Source organism: Anomaloglossus baeobatrachus, chromosome 6 (genome assembly GCF_048569485.1).
Source record: "Anomaloglossus baeobatrachus isolate aAnoBae1 chromosome 6, aAnoBae1.hap1, whole genome shotgun sequence".
In the NCBI taxonomy this organism is placed as follows: domain Eukaryota; kingdom Metazoa; phylum Chordata; class Amphibia; order Anura; family Aromobatidae; genus Anomaloglossus; species Anomaloglossus baeobatrachus.
In genome coordinates this window covers 570724931-570744976 of record NC_134358.1, presented here as the reverse complement: position 1 = coordinate 570744976, position 20046 = coordinate 570724931, and the positions used below count along the sequence as shown (strand labels likewise).

At 54.0% G+C, this 20046-nt stretch overlaps 1 protein-coding gene across 2 annotated transcripts in view; it reads left to right on the top strand.

Annotated features, from left to right (window-relative positions):
• LOC142244652 (transmembrane inner ear expressed protein-like) overlaps positions 1-20046 on the top strand; it is a 94406-nt gene that overhangs the window by 48922 nt on the left and 25438 nt on the right. The window contains exons 3-4 of one of the 2 annotated variants that reach the window (XM_075316919.1): positions 304-453; positions 11889-13206. In XM_075316919.1, the coding sequence (XP_075173034.1) occupies positions 304-453; positions 11889-11998 (260 nt within the window). In that variant the 3' untranslated portion in view covers positions 11999-13206. Of the gene's footprint in view, positions 1-303; positions 454-11888; positions 13207-20046 lie in introns of those variants that run through there. The other variant, XM_075316917.1, reaches the window with a different exon arrangement.

The window sequence follows — 20046 nt, the reverse complement described above, 5'->3', positions numbered from 1 at the left end:
TCTTCTCTTCCTCTTCACTCCTCTCCTCCTCTCTCCTCTCCTCTCTTTCCTCCTCTCCTCTTCCTCTTCTCTCCTCTTCTCTTTTCTTTCTTCTCTCTCCTTTCCTCCTCTCCTCCTCTCTTCTCTCCTCTTCTCTTCTCTTTTCTCCTCTTCTCTTTTCTTCTCTTTTCTCCTCTTCTCTTTTCTTTCTTCTCTCTCCTTTCCTCCTCTCTCCTCTCTTCTCTGTCCTATTCTCTTCCTCTTCTCTTCTCTTTTCTCCTCTTCTCTCTTCTTCTCTTCTCTTTTCTCCTCTTCTCTTTGCAGTCATCACTCTCTGCTGCATCTTCAAGTGTCGGATTCCCAGGACCAAGAAAGAGATTGAGGCTCGTTACGCGGCTCGCCAGGCAGGGAAGGATTACGCCGACAAACTGGAGTCCGTTCCTCCATTAAATGAGCTGACGGAAATCCCCGGAGGTAGGTTCTAATGAATACTTTGTCCCCAGTAATGTACACGGGGACAGAGGAGCGCAATCCCAATGTCATGGTGGGGGAGGTGGGAGGAATGTCTGAGGAGGGCGAACCACTGGTGCACATGTATCTCCAAAGTGTCCCAGGAGCTGATTTTACACACGACATCACATGTACCTCATACTACTATGAGCAGCCTGCATGCCATAGACCTGCTCTCATGGCTGCAGCATCTCCAGACTTGTTTCCAGTGGCTGCAGCATCTCCAGACTTATCTCCAGTGGCTGCAGCATCTCCAGACTTGTTTCCCATGGCTGCAGCATCTCCAGACTTGTCTCCTGTGGCTGCAGCATCTCTAGACTTGTCTCCTGTGGCTGCAGTGTTTCCAGTCTTGTCTCCCATGGCTGCAGCATCTCCAGACTTGTCTCCCGTGGTTGCAGCGTCTCCAGAATTGCCTCCATCGAGCACATTGAGGACATCATTGGTCGGTGATTACACAGGAGCTGCCAGCAGCGGATCTTGATGATTTGTACATCTGCATTCAGCGGCAGAACCTTCCTCAGACGACCATTAATGACCTCACTGATTGCAGCCGAGGCTGGAAATGCCGGGATTTCTGCTCATGGCTCAGACTCACTTGTAGATCAGTGACGTCTCCGTCCTTGGTCTTGATGATTCACCATTGCTGCTGCTGCTTCTTTTCCTTCTTCCTCTTTCCTCCTTCCAGATAGAATAGTGCACATGTTGTACAGCAGACTGCTTTTCCACGTTCCAGCCTTGTCTATTGTCTGCTGTACAGTACACTGCCTCTACACGCTGCACATTCTTGTTTTGTCTCCTGCATCCCTGAAGGTTTAGTGATTTGTCACGTCTTGTCTTTGTGGTGCCAGTTTCACTTTCAGTTTCACTTCTCGTCTTTGTGGTGTGGTTTCAGAATATACTTTTATATATATCGTAAAAAATTTTTTGTAGGAGTGAAAAAAACTACAATTTATTATTATTTCCCAGTTTTGTGTTTCCGGCGTTCGCTCAGATTTACAGATGACGTATAACTTTGTGTCGGTGCAATTATGTCATTACCTAATTTATGTAATTTTTAATTACTTATTACTATATTTTACAAGAAAAGCCCTTTAAAAAAAACTCTACTTCTGTAATGTAGTGTGTAGTGCCTGACAATGTCAGAGCTGGGGGAGTTTATTGGCCCCGGCTGCTCCGGACCCCCCTCGGGACCCCTTAATTACAGGGATTGTCTAGGAGGAGAAGAACATGGCTGCCGTCCTCCAGAAGTGGCTCCGCGCCTGTCCGTGGCTCGGGGCTGGGATTACCGTGAATTTGAGTTTTGGTGCAGATTTTCCTTTTTTTGCAGATATTTCTGCTAATTTAGAGATAATCCACAGATATCCACAGATAATCCACAGATAATCCACAGATATCCAGAGCAAAAGGCACGAGGATTTGTACTCCGCTATATAATGGCAATCACTCTATTAGTGACAGCACATAATACAGGTGTAAGGATAAAACACCACCTATCCAAAGAAAGCAGCGAGCAGAGCGAGGGACCATGGGCAGAGAACAGAGCGAGGGACCCGGGGCAGAGAACAGAGCGAGGGACCCGGGGCAGAGAACAGAGCGAGGGACCCGGGGCAGAGAACAGAGAGAGGGGCCCGGGGCAGAGAACAGAGAGAGGGGCCCGAGGCAGAGACCAGAGCGAGGGACCCGGGGCAGAGAACAGAGCGAGGGACCCGGGGCAGAGAACAGAGCGAGGGATCCGGGGCAGAGAACAGAGCGAGGGATCCGGGGCAGAGAACAGAGCGAGGGACCCGGGGCAGAGAACAGAGAGAGGGGCCCGGGGCAGAGAACAGAGAGAGGGGCCCGAGGCAGAGACCAGAGCGAGGGACCCGGGGCAGAGAACAGAGCGAGGGACCCGGGGCAGAGAACAGAGCGAGGGATCCGGGGCAGAGAACAGAGCGAGGGATCCGGGGCAGAGAACAGAGAGAGGGACCCGGGGCAGAGAACAGAGAGAGGGACCCGGGGCAGAGAACAGAGCGAGGGACCCGGGGCAGAGACCAGAGCGAGGGACCCGGGGCAGAGAACAGAGAGAGGGATCCGGGGCAGAGAACAGAGAGAGGGACCCGGGGCAGAGAACAGAGCGAGGGACCCGGGGCAGAGAACAGAGCGAGGGACCCGGGGCAGAGAACAGAGAGAGGGGCCCGGGGCAGAGAACAGAGAGAGGGGCCCGGGGCAGAGACCAGAGCGAGGGACCCGGGGCAGAGAACAGAGCGAGGGACCCGGGGCAGAGAACAGAGCAAGGGACCCGGGGCAGAGAACAGAGCGAGGGACCCGGGGCAGAGAACAGAGCGAGGGACCCGGGGCAGAGAACGGAGCGAGGGACCCGGGGCAGAGAACAGAGCGAGGGACCCGGGGCAGAGAACAGAGAGAGGGACCCGGGGAAGAGAACAGAGAGAGGGGCCCGGGGCAGAGAACAGAGAGAGGGGCCCGGGGCAGAGAACAGAGCGAGGGACCCGGGGCAGAGAACAGAGAGAGGGACCAGGGGCAGAGAACAGAGCGAGGGACCCGGGGCAGAGAACAGAGCGAGGGACCCGGGGCAGAGAACAGAGAGAGGGACCTGGGGAAGAGAACAGAGAGAGGGGCCGGGGCAGAGAACAGAGAGAGGGGCCCGGGGCAGAGACCAGAGCGAGGGACCCGGGGCAGAGAACAGAGAGAGGGACCAGGGGCAGAGAACAGAGAGAGGGACCAGGGGCAGAGAACAGAGCAAGGGACCCGGGGCAGAGACCAGAGCGAGGGACCCGGGGCAGAGAACAGAGCGAGGGACCCGGGGCAGAAAAACAGAGAGAGGGACCCGGGGCAGAGAACAGAGAGAGGGGCTCGGGGCAGAGAACAGAGAGAGGGGCCCCGGGCAGAAACCAGAGCGAGGGACCAAGGGCAGAGAACAGAGCGAGGGACCCGGGGCAGAGAACAGAGCGAGGGACCCGGGGCAGAGAACAGAGCGAAGGACCCGGGGCAGAGAACAGAGCGAGGGACCCGGGGTAGAGACCAGAGCGAGGGACCCGGGGCAGGGAAGAGAGCGAGGGACCCGGGGCAGGGAACAGAGCGAGGGACCCGGGGCAGGGAACAGAGCGAGGGACCCGGTGTAGAGAACAGAGCGAGGGACCCGGGGCAGGGAACAGAGCGAGGGACCCGGGGCAGAGAACAGAGCGAGGGACACAGAGAAGAGAACAGAGCGAGGGACCCAAAGAAGAGAACAGAGCGAGGGACCCGGGGCAGAGAACAGAGCGAGGGACCCGGAGCAGAGAACAGAGTGAGGGACCCGGGGCAGAGAACAGAGCGAGGGACCCGGGGCAGAGAACAGAGCGAGGGACCCGGGGCAGAGAACAGAGCGAGGGACCCGGGGCAGAGACCAGAGCGAGGGACCCGGGGCAGAGACCAGAGCGAGGGACCCGGGGTAGGGAACAGAGCGAGGGACCCGGGGCAGGGAACAGAGCGAGGGACCCGGGGCAGGGAACAGAGCGAGGGACCCGGTGCAGAGAACAGAGCGAGGGACCCGGGGCAGAGAACAGAGCGAGGGACCCGGGGCAGAGAACAGAGTGAGGGACCCGGGGCAGAGAACAGAGCGAGGGACCCGGGGCAGTGACCAGAGCGAGGGACCCGGGGCAGAGAACAGAGCGAGGGACCCGGGGCAGAGAACAGAGCGAGGGACCCGGGGCAGAGAACAGAGCGAGGGACCCGGGGCAGAGAACAGAGCGAGGGACCCCCGGGGCAGAGAGAACAGAGCGAGGGACCCGGGGCAGAGAACAGAGCGAGGGACCCGGGGCAGTGACCAGAGCGAGGGACCCGGGGCAGAGAACAGAGCGAGGGACCCGGGGCAGAGAACAGAGTGAGGGACCCGGGGCAGAAAAACAGAGAGAGGGACCCGGGGCAGAGAACAGAGAGAGGGGCTCGGGGCAGAGAACAGAGAGAGGGGCCCGGGGCAGAGAACAGAGAGAGGGGCCCCGGGCAGAGACCAGAGCGAGGGACCCAGGGCAGAGAACAGAGCGAGGGACCCGGGGCAGAGAACAGAGCGAGGGACCCGGGGCAGAGAACAGAGCGAAGGACCCGGGGCAGAGAACAGAGCGAGGGACCCGGGGTAGAGACCAGAGCGAGGGACCCGGGGCAGGGAAGAGAGCGAGGGACCCGGGGCAGGGAACAGAGCGAGGGACCCGGGGCAGGGAATAGAGCGAGGGACCCGGTGTAGAGAACAGAGCGAGCGACCCGGGGCAGGGAACAGAGCGAGGGACCCAGAGAAGAGAACAAGCGAGGGACCCAAAGAAGAGAACAGAGCGAGGGACCCGGGGCAGAGAACAGAGCGAGGGACCCAGAGAAGAGAACAAGCGAGGGACCCAAAGAAGAGAACAGAGCGAGGGACCCGGGGCAGAGAACAGAGCGAGGGACCCGGAGCAGAGAACAGAGTGAGGGACCCGGGGCAGAGAACAGAGCGAGGGACCCGGGGCAGAGAACAGAGCGAGGGACCCGGGGCAGAGAACAGAGCGAGGGACCCGGGGCAGAGACCAGAGCGAGGGACCCGGGGCAGAGAACAGAGCGAGGGACCCGGGGCAGTGACCAGAGCAAGGGACTCGGGGCAGAGCATAGAGCGAGGGCCCCGGGGCAGTGACCAGAGCAAGGGACCCGGGGCAGAGAACTGATTCACCAGCCCTTACATAGTAACGTCCGAGAACCCGTCTTGTATTTGTGCCTGCACCGGAGGAGATAAGAAGTGATGGAACCGCTGCTAGAAATGTGGCAGAAGCAGCCGAATGCACATCCCCGATTCCGTGGAATAGGACAGCGCCAACAGTGACCACTGATGTATGGAAGAACCACATCCCCCGCCGGCTGCACAGAGGAGCGCCAGCCCCCGCAGCCACTCACCGGAGTCAGGAGCAGGAATTGTCTTGTTGCGGTTATAGAAATCCGCACATTCGGCAGAACGAGGATGGAACGTGGACACGGCCGGTTCTGTAATTAACATTATTATTATCATTTCATTTTAGAGCACGAATAATTCCCGATTCTCTACATGAGAATGGGTCATGTACAAAGCATAATATAAATTACAGGGACCAAACTAACAATGACCGACCGGTGCGGAGGAGACATCCCAGTCTAAAGTATGATGGGCAGGCAGAAAGTAGGTGGAGGCAATGTCTCTGGTGGTGGTGAGGCAGCAGCTCCAGTGGAGGTGAGGCAGCAGCTCTGGTAGTGGTGAGGCAGCAGCTTTGGTGGTGGGGAAGCAGCAGCTCCGGTGGAGGTGAGGCAGCAGCTCCGGTAGTGGTGAGGCGACAGCTCTGGTGGAGGTGAGGCAGCAGCTCCGGTGGAGGTGAGGCAGCAGCTCCAGTGGTGGTGAGGCAGCAGCTCCGGTGAAGGTGAGGCAGCAGCTCTGGTGGTGGGGAAGCAGCAGCTCCAGTGGTGGTGAGGCAGCAGCTTGGGAGATGGTGAGGCAGCAGCTCGGGTGGTGGTGAAGCAGCAGCTCCGGTGGTGGTGAGGGAGCAGCTTGGGAGATGGTGAGGCAGCAGCTCGGGTGGTGGTGAAGCAGCAGCTCCAGTGGTGGTGAGGCAGCAGCTTGGGAGATGGTGAGGCAGCAGCTCGGGTGGTGGTGAAGCTGCAGCTCCAGTGGTGGTGAGGCAGCAGCTTGGGAGATGGTGAGGCAGCAGCTCGGGTGGTGGTGAAGCTGCAGCTCGGGTGGTGGTGAAGCTGCAGCTCCGGTGGAGGTGAGGCAGCAGCTCTGGTAGTGGTGAGGCAGCAGCTTTGGTGGTGGGGAAGCAGCAGCTCCGGTGGAGGTGAGGCAGCAGCTCCGGTAGTGGTGAGGCGACAGCTCTGGTGGAGGTGAGGCAGCAGCTCCGGTAGTGGTGAGGCGACAGCTCTGGTGGAGGTGAGGCAGCAGCTCCGGTGGAGGTGAGGCAGCAGCTCCAGTGGTGGTGAGGCAGCAGCTCCGGTGAAGGTGAGGCAGCAGCTCTGGTGGTGGGGAAGCAGCAGCTCCAGTGGTGGTGAGGCAGCAGCTTGGGAGATGGTGAGGCAGCAGCTTGGGAGATGGTGAGGCAGCAGCTCTGGTGGTGGTGAAGCAGCAGCTCCGGTGGTGGTGAGGGAGCAGCTCGGGTGGTGGTGAAGCTGCAGCTCCGGTAGTGGTGAGGCGGCAGCTCCAGTGGTGGTGAGGCAGCAGCTCGGGTGGTGGTGAGGCAGCAGCTCCAGTGGTGGTGAGGCAGCAGTTTGGGAGATGGTGAGGCAGCAGCTCGGGTGGTGGTGAAGCAGCAGCTCCGGTGGTGGTGAGGGAGCAGCTCGGGTGGTGGTGAAGCTGCAGCTCCGGTAGTGGTGAGGCGACAGCTCTGGTGGTGGTGAGGCAGCAGCTCTGGTGGTGGTGAGGCAGCAGCTCCGGTGGAGGTGAGGCAGCAGCTCCGGTAGTGGTGAGGCGACAGCTCTGGTGGTGGTGAGGCAGCAGCTCGGGTGGTGGTGAAGCTGCAGCTCCTGTAGTGGTGAGGCGGCAGCTCCAGTGGTGGTGAGGCGGCACCTCCGGTGGTGGTGAGGCAGCAGCTCCAGTGGAGGTGAGGCGGCAGCTCTGGTGGTGGTGAGGTAAAATTATGTCTGACTGTTTCCGTTCTTTAACATTGCAGTTTATGGCGAATGGATCCGTTAACAGATTGCTTTTTATCTTCCATTTGAAAAGAATCCAGTAAGAAAAAAACAGATCCTGAATACATCAGCTTTTTAACAACGTACACAGAAATTTCTTCCCATTGCATTTCTGCAGGATCCATTTGATCGGATGATTAGTGGACGTGTGAACTGGTCTTAGTAGTTTAAACTGGATAAGTTGGAGATTTGCGGAGGGGTGAAGCGGAGGAGTGGCGAGGAGAGACGTGGATTAGTCGGGCAGGAGAGTTAAAAAGGAACCGGAAAGAGCATGTTAGCAGGAAGGCCACAGAGGAGGACGTTGCAGTAGTCTGGGTGGGAGATGATGAGGGCAGCAGTAACAATTTAACAGATTTAGGGTTGGGGAATGGACGGATTCTGAAAATATTTTTGAGCTGAAGGCTGCAGAGGGTGGTAAGTGCATGCGCGATGTAAGGGACAAGGCCGAGTAGAGGGTTCCTCCGAGGCAGCGGCTTCAGGTACATCCGAGAGCGTGATGTCATTTACTATGATGGAGAGATCGGGAACGGGAGTTGGGTGAGATGGAGGAGAGAGGAGGACTTCAGTATTGTCCACATTGAGGTTTAGGAAGGGAGAGGAGAAGAAGATGGATAAAAACTGGGATGTTGGACATCAGAGATGGGACATCTGGGCCAGGGAGGGAGATGTGAGTGTCATCAGCGTATAGCTGGTACTGGAAGCCGGGGACCATGGTATGGATGGAGGGGCTCTCTCTACAGACACATCTGCAGGCTTTCCCTCCACTCTCTATACAGACAAATCTGCAGGTTTTTCCCTCTGCTCTCTATACAGACACATCTGCAGGTTTTTCCCCTCCGCTCTCTATAAAGACACATCTGCAGGCTTTCCCTCCGCTCTCTATACAGACACATCTGCAGGTTTTTCCCTCCGCTCCCTATACAGACACATCTGCAGGTTTTCCCTCCGCTCTCTATACAGAAACATCTGCAGGGTTTTCCTTCCGCTCTCTATACAGACACATCTGCAGGTTTTCCCTCCGCTCTCTATACAGACACATCTGCAGGTTTTCCCTCCGCTCTCTATACAGACACATCTGCAGGTTTTTCCCTCCGCTCTCTATACAGACACATCTGCAGGCTTTTCCCTCCGCTCTCTATACAGATACATCTGCAGGTTTTTCCCTCCGCTCTCTATACAGACACATCTGCAGGCTTTCCCTCCGCTCTCTATACAGACACATCTGCAGGTTTTCCCTCCGCTCTCTATACAGACACATCTGCAGGTTTTCCCTCCGCTCTCTATACAGACACATCTGCAGGTTTTTACCTCCGTGCTCTATACAGACACATCTGCAGGTTTTCCCTCCGGTCTCTATACAGACACATCTGCAGGTTTTTCCCTCCGCTCTCTATAAAGACACATCTGCAGGTTTTCCCTCTGCTCTATATACAGACACATCTGCAGGTTTTTCCTCCGCCACATAGTCACTATCCCCCGCGCTCTGCCAGGTAGTGCGCGGCCGGTGCTTGTAGATAAGAGCTAGAGTAGTACATTTGTAAAGTATTGCATTTATACAGCTACGTGTCCATCGTGTCCCGTCACCTGTTGCATATGTGGCTGTTGAGGGTCCCTGGTGGTCCGTGGCGTCGTCCATCAGTGGATGAGGTCTTGTGTTATGTGCTGCACTGACGTGTCCTGTGTTTTCTCTTGTAGTTCATCTTCATCATTCTCCACATGAACACATCTGAGCCTGTTCTGGGCCGGAGCCTCGCATGTATGTCTATAGCATCGTGACCCCGCCTCCATCCTCCATCCTTCCCCGGGGCCCATAGATCTCTGCGAGGGATGGTGCGGTCTCCTGTGAGATGTCGGGGTGCAGGGAATGTTACCCCAGAATCGGGGGGAGGGATGGTGCGGTCTCCTGTGAGACCCCGGGGTGCAGGGAATGTTACCCCAGAATCGGGGGGAGGGATGGTGCGGTCTCCTGTGAGACGCTGGGGTGCAGAGAATGTTACCCCAGAATCGGGGGGAGACGCCGGGGTGCAGGGAATGTTACCCCAGAATCGGGGGGAGACGCCGGGGTGCAGGGAATGTTACCCCAGAATCGGGGGGAGACGCCGGGGTGCAGGGAATGTTATCCCAGAATCGGGGGGAGACGCCGGGGTGCAGGGAATGTTACCCCAGAATCGGGGGGAGACGCCGGGGTGCAGGGAATGTTACCCCAGAATCGGGGGGAGACGCCGGGGTGCAGGGAATGTTACCCCAGAATCGGGGGGAGACGCCGGGGTGCAGGGAATGTTACCCCAGAATCGGGGGGAGACGCCGGGGTGCAGGGAATGTTACCCCAGAATCGGGGGGAGACGCCGGGGTGCAGGGAATGTTACCCCGGGTCCTGTGATACTTTGTATCACTTGTAGAATTTCTCCATTACTGTCCGGGGGGCGGCGGGGGGGGGCGGGGACTGACTGATGTCGCCCACTGTGAAATGACCCAATAATCATCACGGGGCCCAGAACTGACATTTACCTCATTTGCATAAATAAGTCCAGATTCCAGATCGTTAATGTCCGTGTCATGTGACCAGTAACGATGCATTACCAGGACCCATGCATGTGACGCTCGATTGATAACAGATCGATTCTGATTGATCCGGGTGTTGTGGATCCGTCATGTTGGGGTCCTCGCTCCTCATGGATCATTTCTTCTATAAAGCCCCCCCCAATGTCCATCAGGCCCTAGAGTCACTGGTCATGGAAGGTCCCCACCAAGTCCTTCATCACTGGGCGGAAGGAGGATGAGCTGCGCGGCCCCTTCTGTGAGAGCCATAGAGTATACAACCAAACTGCAGAAATAAGTATGGTGCCCGGATCTGGTGACCCCCATCTGTATCTGCTGACCTCTTCAGAACCTGTATCTCCTGACCCCGTAGGCCACATATCCACCGACCCCTGTAGACTTTGTATCCGCCAATCCCTGTGCACCCTTTACATATCTAAACCCGTAGAAACTGTATCTGCCGACCCCTGTAGACCCTATAGCTGCCGATCCCTGTAGACCCTGTATCTGCCGACCCCTAGTGACCACATATCGGCTGACCCCTGTAGAACCTGTATATGCAACCCCTGTAGACCCTGTATCTGCCGACCCCTAGTGACCACATATCTGCTGACTCCTGTAGACCCTGTATATGCAACCCCTGTAGACCCTGTATCTGCCAATCCCTGTAGACCACATATCTGCCGACCCCTGTAGACCCTGTATCTGCCGACCCCTAGTGACCACATATCTGCTGACCCCTGTAGACTCTGTATATGCAACCCCTGTAGACCCTTTATCTGCCGGTCCCTGTAGACCTTGTATCTGCCGACCCCTGTAGACCCTGTATCTGCCGGCCCCTAGTGACCACATATCTGCTGACCCCTGTAGACCATGTATATGCAACCCCTGTAGACCCTGTATCTGCCGATCCCTGTAGACCTTGTATCTGCCAACCCCTGTAGACCCTGTATCTGCCGACCCCTAGGGACCACATATCTGCTGACCCCTGTAGACCACATATCTGCTGACCCCTGTAGACCATGTATCTGCTGACCCCTGTAGACCACGTATTTGCCGACCCCTAGTGACCACATATCTGCTGACCCCTGTAGACCCTGTATCTGCCGATTCCTGTAGACCTTGTATCTACTGACCCCTATAGACCCTGTATCTGCCGACCCCTAGTGACCACATATCTGCTGACCCCTGTAGACCACGTATCTGCTGACCCCTGTAGACCATGTATCTGCTGACCCCTGTAGACCACGTATTTGCCGACCCCTAGTGACCACATATCTGCTGACCCCTGTAGACCCTGTATATGCAACCCCTGTAGACCCTGTATCTGCCGGTCCCTGTAGACCTTGTATCTGCTGACCCCTGTAGACCCTGTATCTGCCGGCCCCTAGTGACCACATATCTGCTGACCCCTGTAGACCATGTATATGCAACCCCTGTAGACCCTGTATCTGCCGACCCCTAGTGACCACATATCTGCTGACCCCTGTAGACCACATATCTGCTGACCCCTGTAGACCCTGTATCTGCAGATCCCTGTAGACCTTGTATCTACTGACGCCTATAGACCCTGTATCTGCCGACCCCTAGTGACCACATATCTGCTGACCCCTGTAGACCACATATCTGCTGACCCCTGTAGACCCTGTATCTGCCAATCCCTGTAGACCTTGTATCTACTGACGCCTATAGACCCTGTATCTGCCGACCCCTAGTGACCACATATCTGCTGACCCCTGTAGACCCTGTATATGCAACCCATGTAGACCCTGTATCTGCCGGTCCCTGTAGACCTTGTATCTGCCGACCCCTGTAGACCCTGTATCTGCCGGCCCCTAGTGACCACATACTGTATCTGCTGACCCCTGTAGACCATGTATATGCAACCCCTGTAGACCCTGTATCTGTCGATCCCTGTAGACCTTGTATCTGCCAACCCCTGTAGACCCTGTATCTGCCGACCCCTAGTGACCACATATCTGCTGACCCCTGTAGACCACATATCTGCTGACCCCTGTAGACCCTGTATCTGCCGATCCCTGTAGACCACGTATTTGCCGACCCCTGTAGACCACGTATTTGCCGAACCCTGTAGACCACGTATCTGCTGACCCCTGTAGACCACGTATCTGCCGACCTCTGTAGACCTGTCTCTCTGTGTTTCCGTCTTTCTTACTCTTGTGTCTCTGCTTCTTCTGTGCCTCTCCTTCCTCCAGGTTCTTCTGAAAACCTTCAGACTCTGTCCGGCCAGGTCCAGTCTCGATCCCACCGGGTTCTGCCTGTTGTGAAAGAAGAAGATGAGATGATCCTTCAGGGGAATCAGTGACAACTTCTTCTCTTCTCCTCAGGCTTCTGTCATGAACTTTCTCAGTGTATTTCTCTCCTTGAATCTGTCGTCTGGAGACCAGACACCGTGATATTGTGTGATATCTGCAGTCATGTGGCTGTGACCGGACTTGTCTCTGTCTGTGGATGCTGAGTGTATATTCTCTGTGATATTTCTGTTGTCTCCTGGTTATCCTCACCTCCATATACCATATCCACCACTGGCGGCCATTACTGCTCTTCATGAGGATGAGCTTCTCTCCATGGCATATATTCTGGCCAGTGTCCTCTGGTGACGTCTCTGGTGCTCCGCCATCATCCTGTAGTCCGGCCTAGAGGTGGAGAAGCAACGGTATTGTGTTCTTAAAGGCGTTGTCCAGGGCCTAGTTATTGATGACCTATGGTCACCAATATCTGATCTGTGAGCGCTCTATACCCGACACCTCCACCAATCAGCTGCTTGTGGACAGAGCCCGAACAGCACAGCGTCGTACACCATATAGTGGCCGTTCTCGGTACTGCAGCTTAAAGAGAATGTGCTCCGAGCTGCAGTACTGAGAACGGCCACTACTCGGTGTGTGGCGCTGTTCTGGCTCAGCTCATTGTCTACTCTGTCTACAAAGAGGTGATCCAGAAATGGCTGATAACAGGGAGTGTTAGATGTAATAGCTCTTGTAAATTCGGTCAATGAGGCTAGATTCATCCAGAAATGGCTGATAACAGGGAGCGATAGATGTAATAGCTCTTGTAAATCTGGCATTTGCGGCTCTGACACTAGCGCTGTGCCTGATAGGAGAATAATAAGGCGATGTGGAGGGAGTTAATGCACCGAGGTTAATGGACGAGGCCAAAGTAATTATCAGACGATGATCCTTTTTCTCCATTTTCCATCTCGATAATTGATCTGAGTGAATTTATTAATATCTGGAGAATTAGCGAAACCTTAAAGCTGTGGAGGGGGTGTTGTGCGCGGCAGTAAACCATGTCCGAGCCGCCCCGTGACCATGTATCGAGCTGTGCCGGCTTCCCGTATATTGGATGCATTGTGTCGCCAGCCGGAACCTGCAGGAATAATAAAGTTTAGTCCTTGGAGTTCGGCCAAGAATCCTCGGCGTCGTCCTCCTGTGTGATAATGGTGAGTGTGTGCTGCCGCGCCGGGTATCCCGCGTAACCGGCCCCGGGTAAAAATAAACCTGTTTTTAACATTTATTTCATTTCTTTTGGCTGCGTCCGCCGAGGAATAAATAGTAGAATTGGACAGAAGTGAAGCGATCGCCACTGGCCAAAGTCAACGCCGCAAAATATGATGACTATTTGTGCCATAAAAAAAAGGAAGAGGATTTGAATGCGCTTAGTCACAAGTGTTATAGGAGATTTATTGTGACCCAAGTCACAAATCAGCCCTGGCCGCGGAAATATGGAAGCGCGGAAAGTTCTGGAGAAACGACATTCATCAGGAGATTGACGGGAAGTCGTGAAGGTTCCAGAATACTAATGATGGAGGCGAAATCAGAGGAATCAATGAGGAAAAACACTATGGAGCCTAATATCTGCATTGTTCAACTGCGGTCCGGAAACGAGACTCGAGACTACAGCGGAAGGAACACAACATCTGTAGACGATTACTGCGGATTTATCACCCCCACCGGACAGCCCCAGTCATTGGGGTCATGCTCGGAGCTCCCCCTGGCGTGGTCCATGAGCACCAGGTCTTGGAGGTGAAGGCGGCAGGGAGGGTAACAGCTTTCTGCCTTCACCCCCAGAGGTGCAAACGACGTCTCGAGGGTCCTACGGCGCTGTTCACACAACACACAGTCACTAATCATAGACTTGGGCTCCTCAGATGTAACTGCATGGGTTTAGGGGTCCTCGGCTTAGAAAGAGTAAGAGATTCTGGGAAAGTCTTTCCAAGAAAAAAGTTGTGTGTGGAAATAAGATCTGAGTCAGGACTATCAGGGTAGACCCCAGTGTAAGCACTCAAGATACAGGCGGAGGGGTAACATCAAGCTCCTGGACCCCTGAGCACAATTGAGGGTCCATCATAAGTCATGTGTAATCATCATACATGGACTATGGGCTCCTCCGGTTCTGGACCCAGCAGATACTTCTGCACCCCCTACACCTACATCCCTGGACACAAGATCCAGAAACCAAGAGTAAAGAGGGACAAAGTATCACCAAGGAACACTGAGGAACACTGCGGAGGGGGCGTACTCAGTCACAGAACCAGACCGACCAGCAACGTCCATGGTCAGAGAACCAGACCGACCAGCAACGTCCATGGTCAGATAACCAGACTGACCAGCAACGTCCATGGTCAGAGAACCAGACCGACCAGCAACGTCCATGGTCAGAGAACCAGACCGACCAGCAATGTCCATGGTCAGAGAACCAGACCGACTAGCAACGTCCATGGTCAGAGAACCAGACCGACCAGCAACGTCCATGGTTAGAGAACCAGACCGACCAGCAACGTCCATGGTCAGATAACCAGACCGACCAGCAACATCCATGGTCAGAGAACCAGACCGATCAGCAACGTCCATGGTCAGAGAACCAGACCGACCAGCAACGTCCATGGTCAGATAACCAGACCGACCAGCAACATCCATGGTCAGAGAACCAGACCGATCAGCAACGTCCATGGTCAGAGAACCAGACCGACCAGCAACGTCCATGGTCAGAGAACCAGACCGACCAACAACATCCATGGTCAGAGAACCAGACCGACTAGCAATGTCCATGGTCACAGAACCACACCAGCTGGCAACGTCCATGGTCAGAGAACCAGATCGACTGCGAGCGTCCATCACTACCAGGAACTGTGCGAAATAATGTAGAGATGATCAAGTTTTGTCCAGGAATTTGTTTTAGGCCCGCAACACACATCCGTGCCTCCGGTACATGTTTGGTACGTTTTTGCACGTAACGGAGACATGTTGACCAATGTTACCCTATGGGTGATGGCACACACGCGTAAAATCACACGGAATGTGTGTCCGTGTGGTAAGTACGTGTGTGCGTTTTCCCGCACGGTTGACATGTCCGTTTTTGGCCGTCAACACGCAGGCACGGACACGCTAAAATCTATGGGTCCGTGCCTGCATGGACGGCACACGGAGCATGTCCGTGTTCAGCATGTATCGTCCGTGTGCGCTTCTAGGGCTGCTTCTCACTTGCGAGTTTCTCGCAGTAGAGCAATGTGAGAAAATCTCGCATTGGAATCGGACACATGTTAGTGAATGATTCAGCTCTCATCTGCGATTTTTTTTTCTCACTCCAAATCGGACTGAGAAAACAATCGCAGCATGCTGCTTTTTTGCGAGTTTCTACTGCGAGTCTCTCCAATGCAAGTCTATGGGAGCGTGTAAATAATCGGATGTCACGGGTCGGCACTCACACCATCCTAGTGACATCCGATTTTCTAAATACATTTCTCGCAGGTTTCCTAAAACACTGGAAACGAGTGATGTCTCACAACGTCTGTCAATCACTATTCTCTGTCAGTCGGTCTCTCCCTCTCGGTCTCTATTCTCTGTCGGTCTCTCTGTCTGTCTGTCCCTCTCTCACCGTCTGTCGGTCATTTTCCCCTCCTCTCTCATACTCACCGTTCTCCGATCCCCGGCGCGGCGCTGCACGGCGTTCACACTGCTGCGGTGGCTTTTACTATTTTGAAAAAGCCGGCCGCTCATTAAACAATCTCGTATTCCCTGCTTTCCCCGCCCACAGGCGCCTATGATTAGTTGCAGTGAGACACGCCCCCACGCTGAGTGACAGGTGTCTCACTGCAACCAATCACAGCAGCCGGTGGGCGTGTCTATACTGTGCAGTGAAATAAATAATTAAATAATTAAAAAAACGGCGTGTGGTCCCCCCCAATTTTAATACCAGCCAGATAAAGCCATACAGCTGAAGGCTGGTATTCTCAGGATGGGGAGCCCCACGTTATGGGGAGCCCCCCAGCCTAACAATATCAGTCAGCAGCCGCCCAGAATTGCCGCATACATTAGATGCGACAGTTCTGGGACTGTACCCGGCTCTTCCCAATTTGCCCTGGTGCGTTGGCAAATCGGGGTAATAAGGAGTTAATGGCAGCCCATAGCTGCCAATAAGTCCTAGATTAATCATGTCAGGCGTCTATGAGATACCTTCCATGATTAATCTGTAAGTGACAGTAAATAAACACACACACCCGAACTATCCTTTATTAGAAAAAAAAAACACTAACAAATTCCCTCATTACCAATTTAATAAGCCCGAAAAAGCCCTCCATGTCCGGCGTAATCCAGGATGGTCCAGCGTCGCTTCCAGCTCTGCTGCATGAAGGTGACCGGAGCAGCAGAAGACACCGCCGCTCCTGTCAGCTCCACGCAGCTAATGAAGGGAATAGCGCGATCAGCTGAGCTGTCACTGAGGTTACCCGCGGCCACCACTGGATCCTCCAAGAGTGACAGCGGGTAACCTCACTGACAGCTCAGCTGATCGCGATACTCACCTCAGTTGCTGCATGGAGCTGACAGGAGCGGAGGTGTCTTCTGCAGCTCCGGTCACCTTCATGCAGCAGAGCTGGAAGCGACGCTGGACCATCCTGGATTACGCCGGACATGGAGGGGTTTTTCGGGCTTATTAAAGTGGTGAACCAGGGAATTTGTTAGTGTTTTTTATTTCTAATAAAGGATTTTTTCGGGTGTGTGTGTTTATTTACTGTAATTTACAGATTAATCATGGAAGGTATCTCGGGGAGACGCCTGACATGATTAATCTAGGACTTATTGGCAGCTATGGGCTGCCAATAACTCCTTATTACCCCGATTTGCCAATGCACCAGGGCAAATCGGGAAGAGCCGGGTACAGTCCCAGAACTGTCGCATATAATGTATGCGGCAATTCTGGGCGGCTGCTGACATTGTTAGGCTGGGGGGCTCCCCATAACGTGGGGCTCCCCATCCTGAGAATACCAGCCTTCAGCCGTATGGCTTTATCTGTCTGGTATTAAAATGGGGGGAACCGCAAGCTGGTTTTTTTAAATTATTTATTTATTTATTTCACTGCACAGTATAGACACGCCCACCGGCTGCTGTGATTGGGTGCAGTGAGACACCTGTCACTCAGCGTGGGGGCGTGTCTCACTGCAACCAATCATAGGCGCCGGTGGGCGGGTAAAGCAGGGAATACGAGATTGTTTAATGAGCGGCCAACTTTTTCAAAATAGTAAAAGCCGCCGCAGCAGTGTGAATGCCGCGCAGCGCCGCGCCGGGGATCGGTGAGTATATGAGAGAGGGGTGCTCAATTCAGTCACTCGGGGGATTAGTGGTCACCGGTGAGTCCTTCACAGGTGACCGCTAATCAGGGCGCGACACAGACAGAGCCGCAGCATGAGAATGAAGTCGGGTGAAGTTCACCCGAGTTCATTCTGATTGTGCGGCTCTGTCTGTGTCTGCTGTCATCTGCCATTCACCGCTGCTACATGGCTGTCTGTGTCTGCTGTCATCTGCCATTCAGCTCTGCTACATGGCTGTCTGTGTCTGCTGTCATCTGCCATTCAGCTCTGCTACATGGCTGTCTGTGTCTGCTGTCATCTGCCATTCAGCTCTGCTACATGGCTGTCTGTGTCTGCTGTCATCTGCCATTCAGCTCTGCTACATGGCTGTCTGTGTCTGCTGTCATCTGCCATTCAGCTCTGCTACATGGCTGTCTGTGTCTGCTGTCAGTGGCTATTCAGCTCTGCTACATGGCTGTCTGTGTCTGCTGTCATCTGCCATTCAGCTCTGCTACATGGTTGTCTGTGTCTGCTGTCATCTGCCATTCAGCTCTGCTACATGGCTGTCTGTGTCTGCTGTCATCTGCCATTCAGCTCTGCTACATGGTTGTCTGTGTCTGCTGTCATCTGCCATTCAGCTCTGCTACATGGCTGTCTGTGTCTGCTGTCATCTGCCATTCAGCTCTGTTACATGGTTGTCTGTGTCTGCTGTCATCTGCCATTCAGCTCTGCTACATGGTTGACTGTGTCTGCTGTCATCTGCCATTCAGCTCTGCTACATGGTTGTCTGTGTCTGCTGTCATCTGCCATTCAGCTCTGCTACATGGCTGTCTGTGTCTGCTGTCATCTGCCATTCAGCTCTGCTACATGGCTGTCTGTGTCTGCTGTCATCTGCCATTCAGCTCTGCTACATGGTTGACTGTGTCTGCTGTCATCTGCCATTCAGCTCTGCTACATGGCTGTCTGTGTCTGCTGTCATCTGCCATTCAGCTCTGCTACATGGTTGACTGTGTCTGCTGTCATCTGCCATTCAGCTCTGCTACATGGCTGTCTGTGTCTGCTGTCATCTGCCATTCAGCTCTGCTACATGGCTGTCTGTGTCTGCTGTCAGCGGCCATGTAGCAGAGCTGAATGGCAGATGACATAGTAAAAAATACGCATTACACACGCATTACACACGCATTACACACGCATTACACACGCATTACACACGCTAGTAAAATCATTAGTTTATTCAGAAAAAGCATTGCACTTGCGTTGCACTCGGACCTAACGTGAACTAAAATCAGCCGAGTTTTCTTCAGCCCAGTCGGACCGATTTTACTCGCATAGATGAGCTTCCAGCCTTATCCAAACATCAGCAACACTTGTTTCCAATCTATCAGGTCAATTGTGAAATGTCCTGATGTTTCTATTGGTGATGCACTAGGCCAAGGATGTTGTCAAAGGGCGTGATGGTTATATGGCAGTAGGCTTGAAATTTTGGTGGAAATTTGCGCATTTCTCCATAAAGAATATTAAAATGGCCATGCGTCTTCCTTAGCTTGACAAGGGGGTGGAGCCACATCCTTTTTTCCACAGGTGGTTCATTTTCCAGCATATGTCTCCTAACCCCAAACCTCCCAGATATCAGCCAGAGCACATACATGGAGGCTTCACTGGAGAGAGACATTTTGGAGTCAATCTAATGAGTGGAAGAGCCTAAAAACAATGATTTGAAATGTAATAAACCTTTTCCACCGATGAGGGACGGAAATTGACCAATTAACAACACCCGGATCTCATGATGAAGGATTAACAACGTTATTTGGGTAAGAATGCGGACCTCTAAAAACGGACGGCACACGGATTGCACACGTACGTATTTTATACCAATACGGACATTCCACACGTACACACGGAGAGCATACGCCATCACACGGATGCCATACGTACCGGAGAAATGCCCCTAAAAAACGGAACACGGACCCGAAAAACGGAACGTGAGACATGTACGTTTTTTATGCGGAAGTGTGTTTTAGGCCTTAGGGGAGGTGAGAAGTCAACATCAGGGAGACGCAGATCCAAGAGCGTGACACCAGGTCCTGTCATGGCTGACCAACGTGCCACCATTGTACCGTAGTGTTAGGGAACCAAGAGGGTCGTACGATGCAGCAACCATGGAAGACAAGGTGATACATGTACACCTCCGAGGAGAAGAGTCCAGGGCTCCATCTTTACTGTCTGCAGGAGGCGCCGCTATCCCACACCAAGATGGCCGAACAGCAAATTAGGAGGAACGTCTGAGCATTTAGAGACGTATGTCAGGTCTTCACTCGATTCTTCAATAATGATCCTCAGCCACAATCCAAACCCCTCAATAGTTTCCTAGTTTTCTTCCATCACATATCAGCCGTCACGTCCAAGCCTCTCAGATTGCACCACCTGTCTACTGAAGCGTCTGACTTACTCCCATGCTTTACACTGCATCATTGCTCCAGTTATACAGATATAACCCTCCCATACAGCACTCCTTCTCTCAACAGAGACCCAGACTGCCTCTCTGGCTCTTCACCATACTTTACACTGCAGCTATGTCTGATTACATTGGCTGCTTCGTATAGACACATGGTCAGCGCTTGTCAGTATATTTTCTTCTTTTTTTTTTAATAAAAACAAAGACCCCCCCAACCTTGAAGAGCCCCACAATTCCTGTAGAGACGGGCGCTTGTCAGTCACTCCTCATTCTGGGATTATTTAATGAGAAGCGATTAAAGGCTCATTTCATCGTCTCCACAGGACAGGCGGAT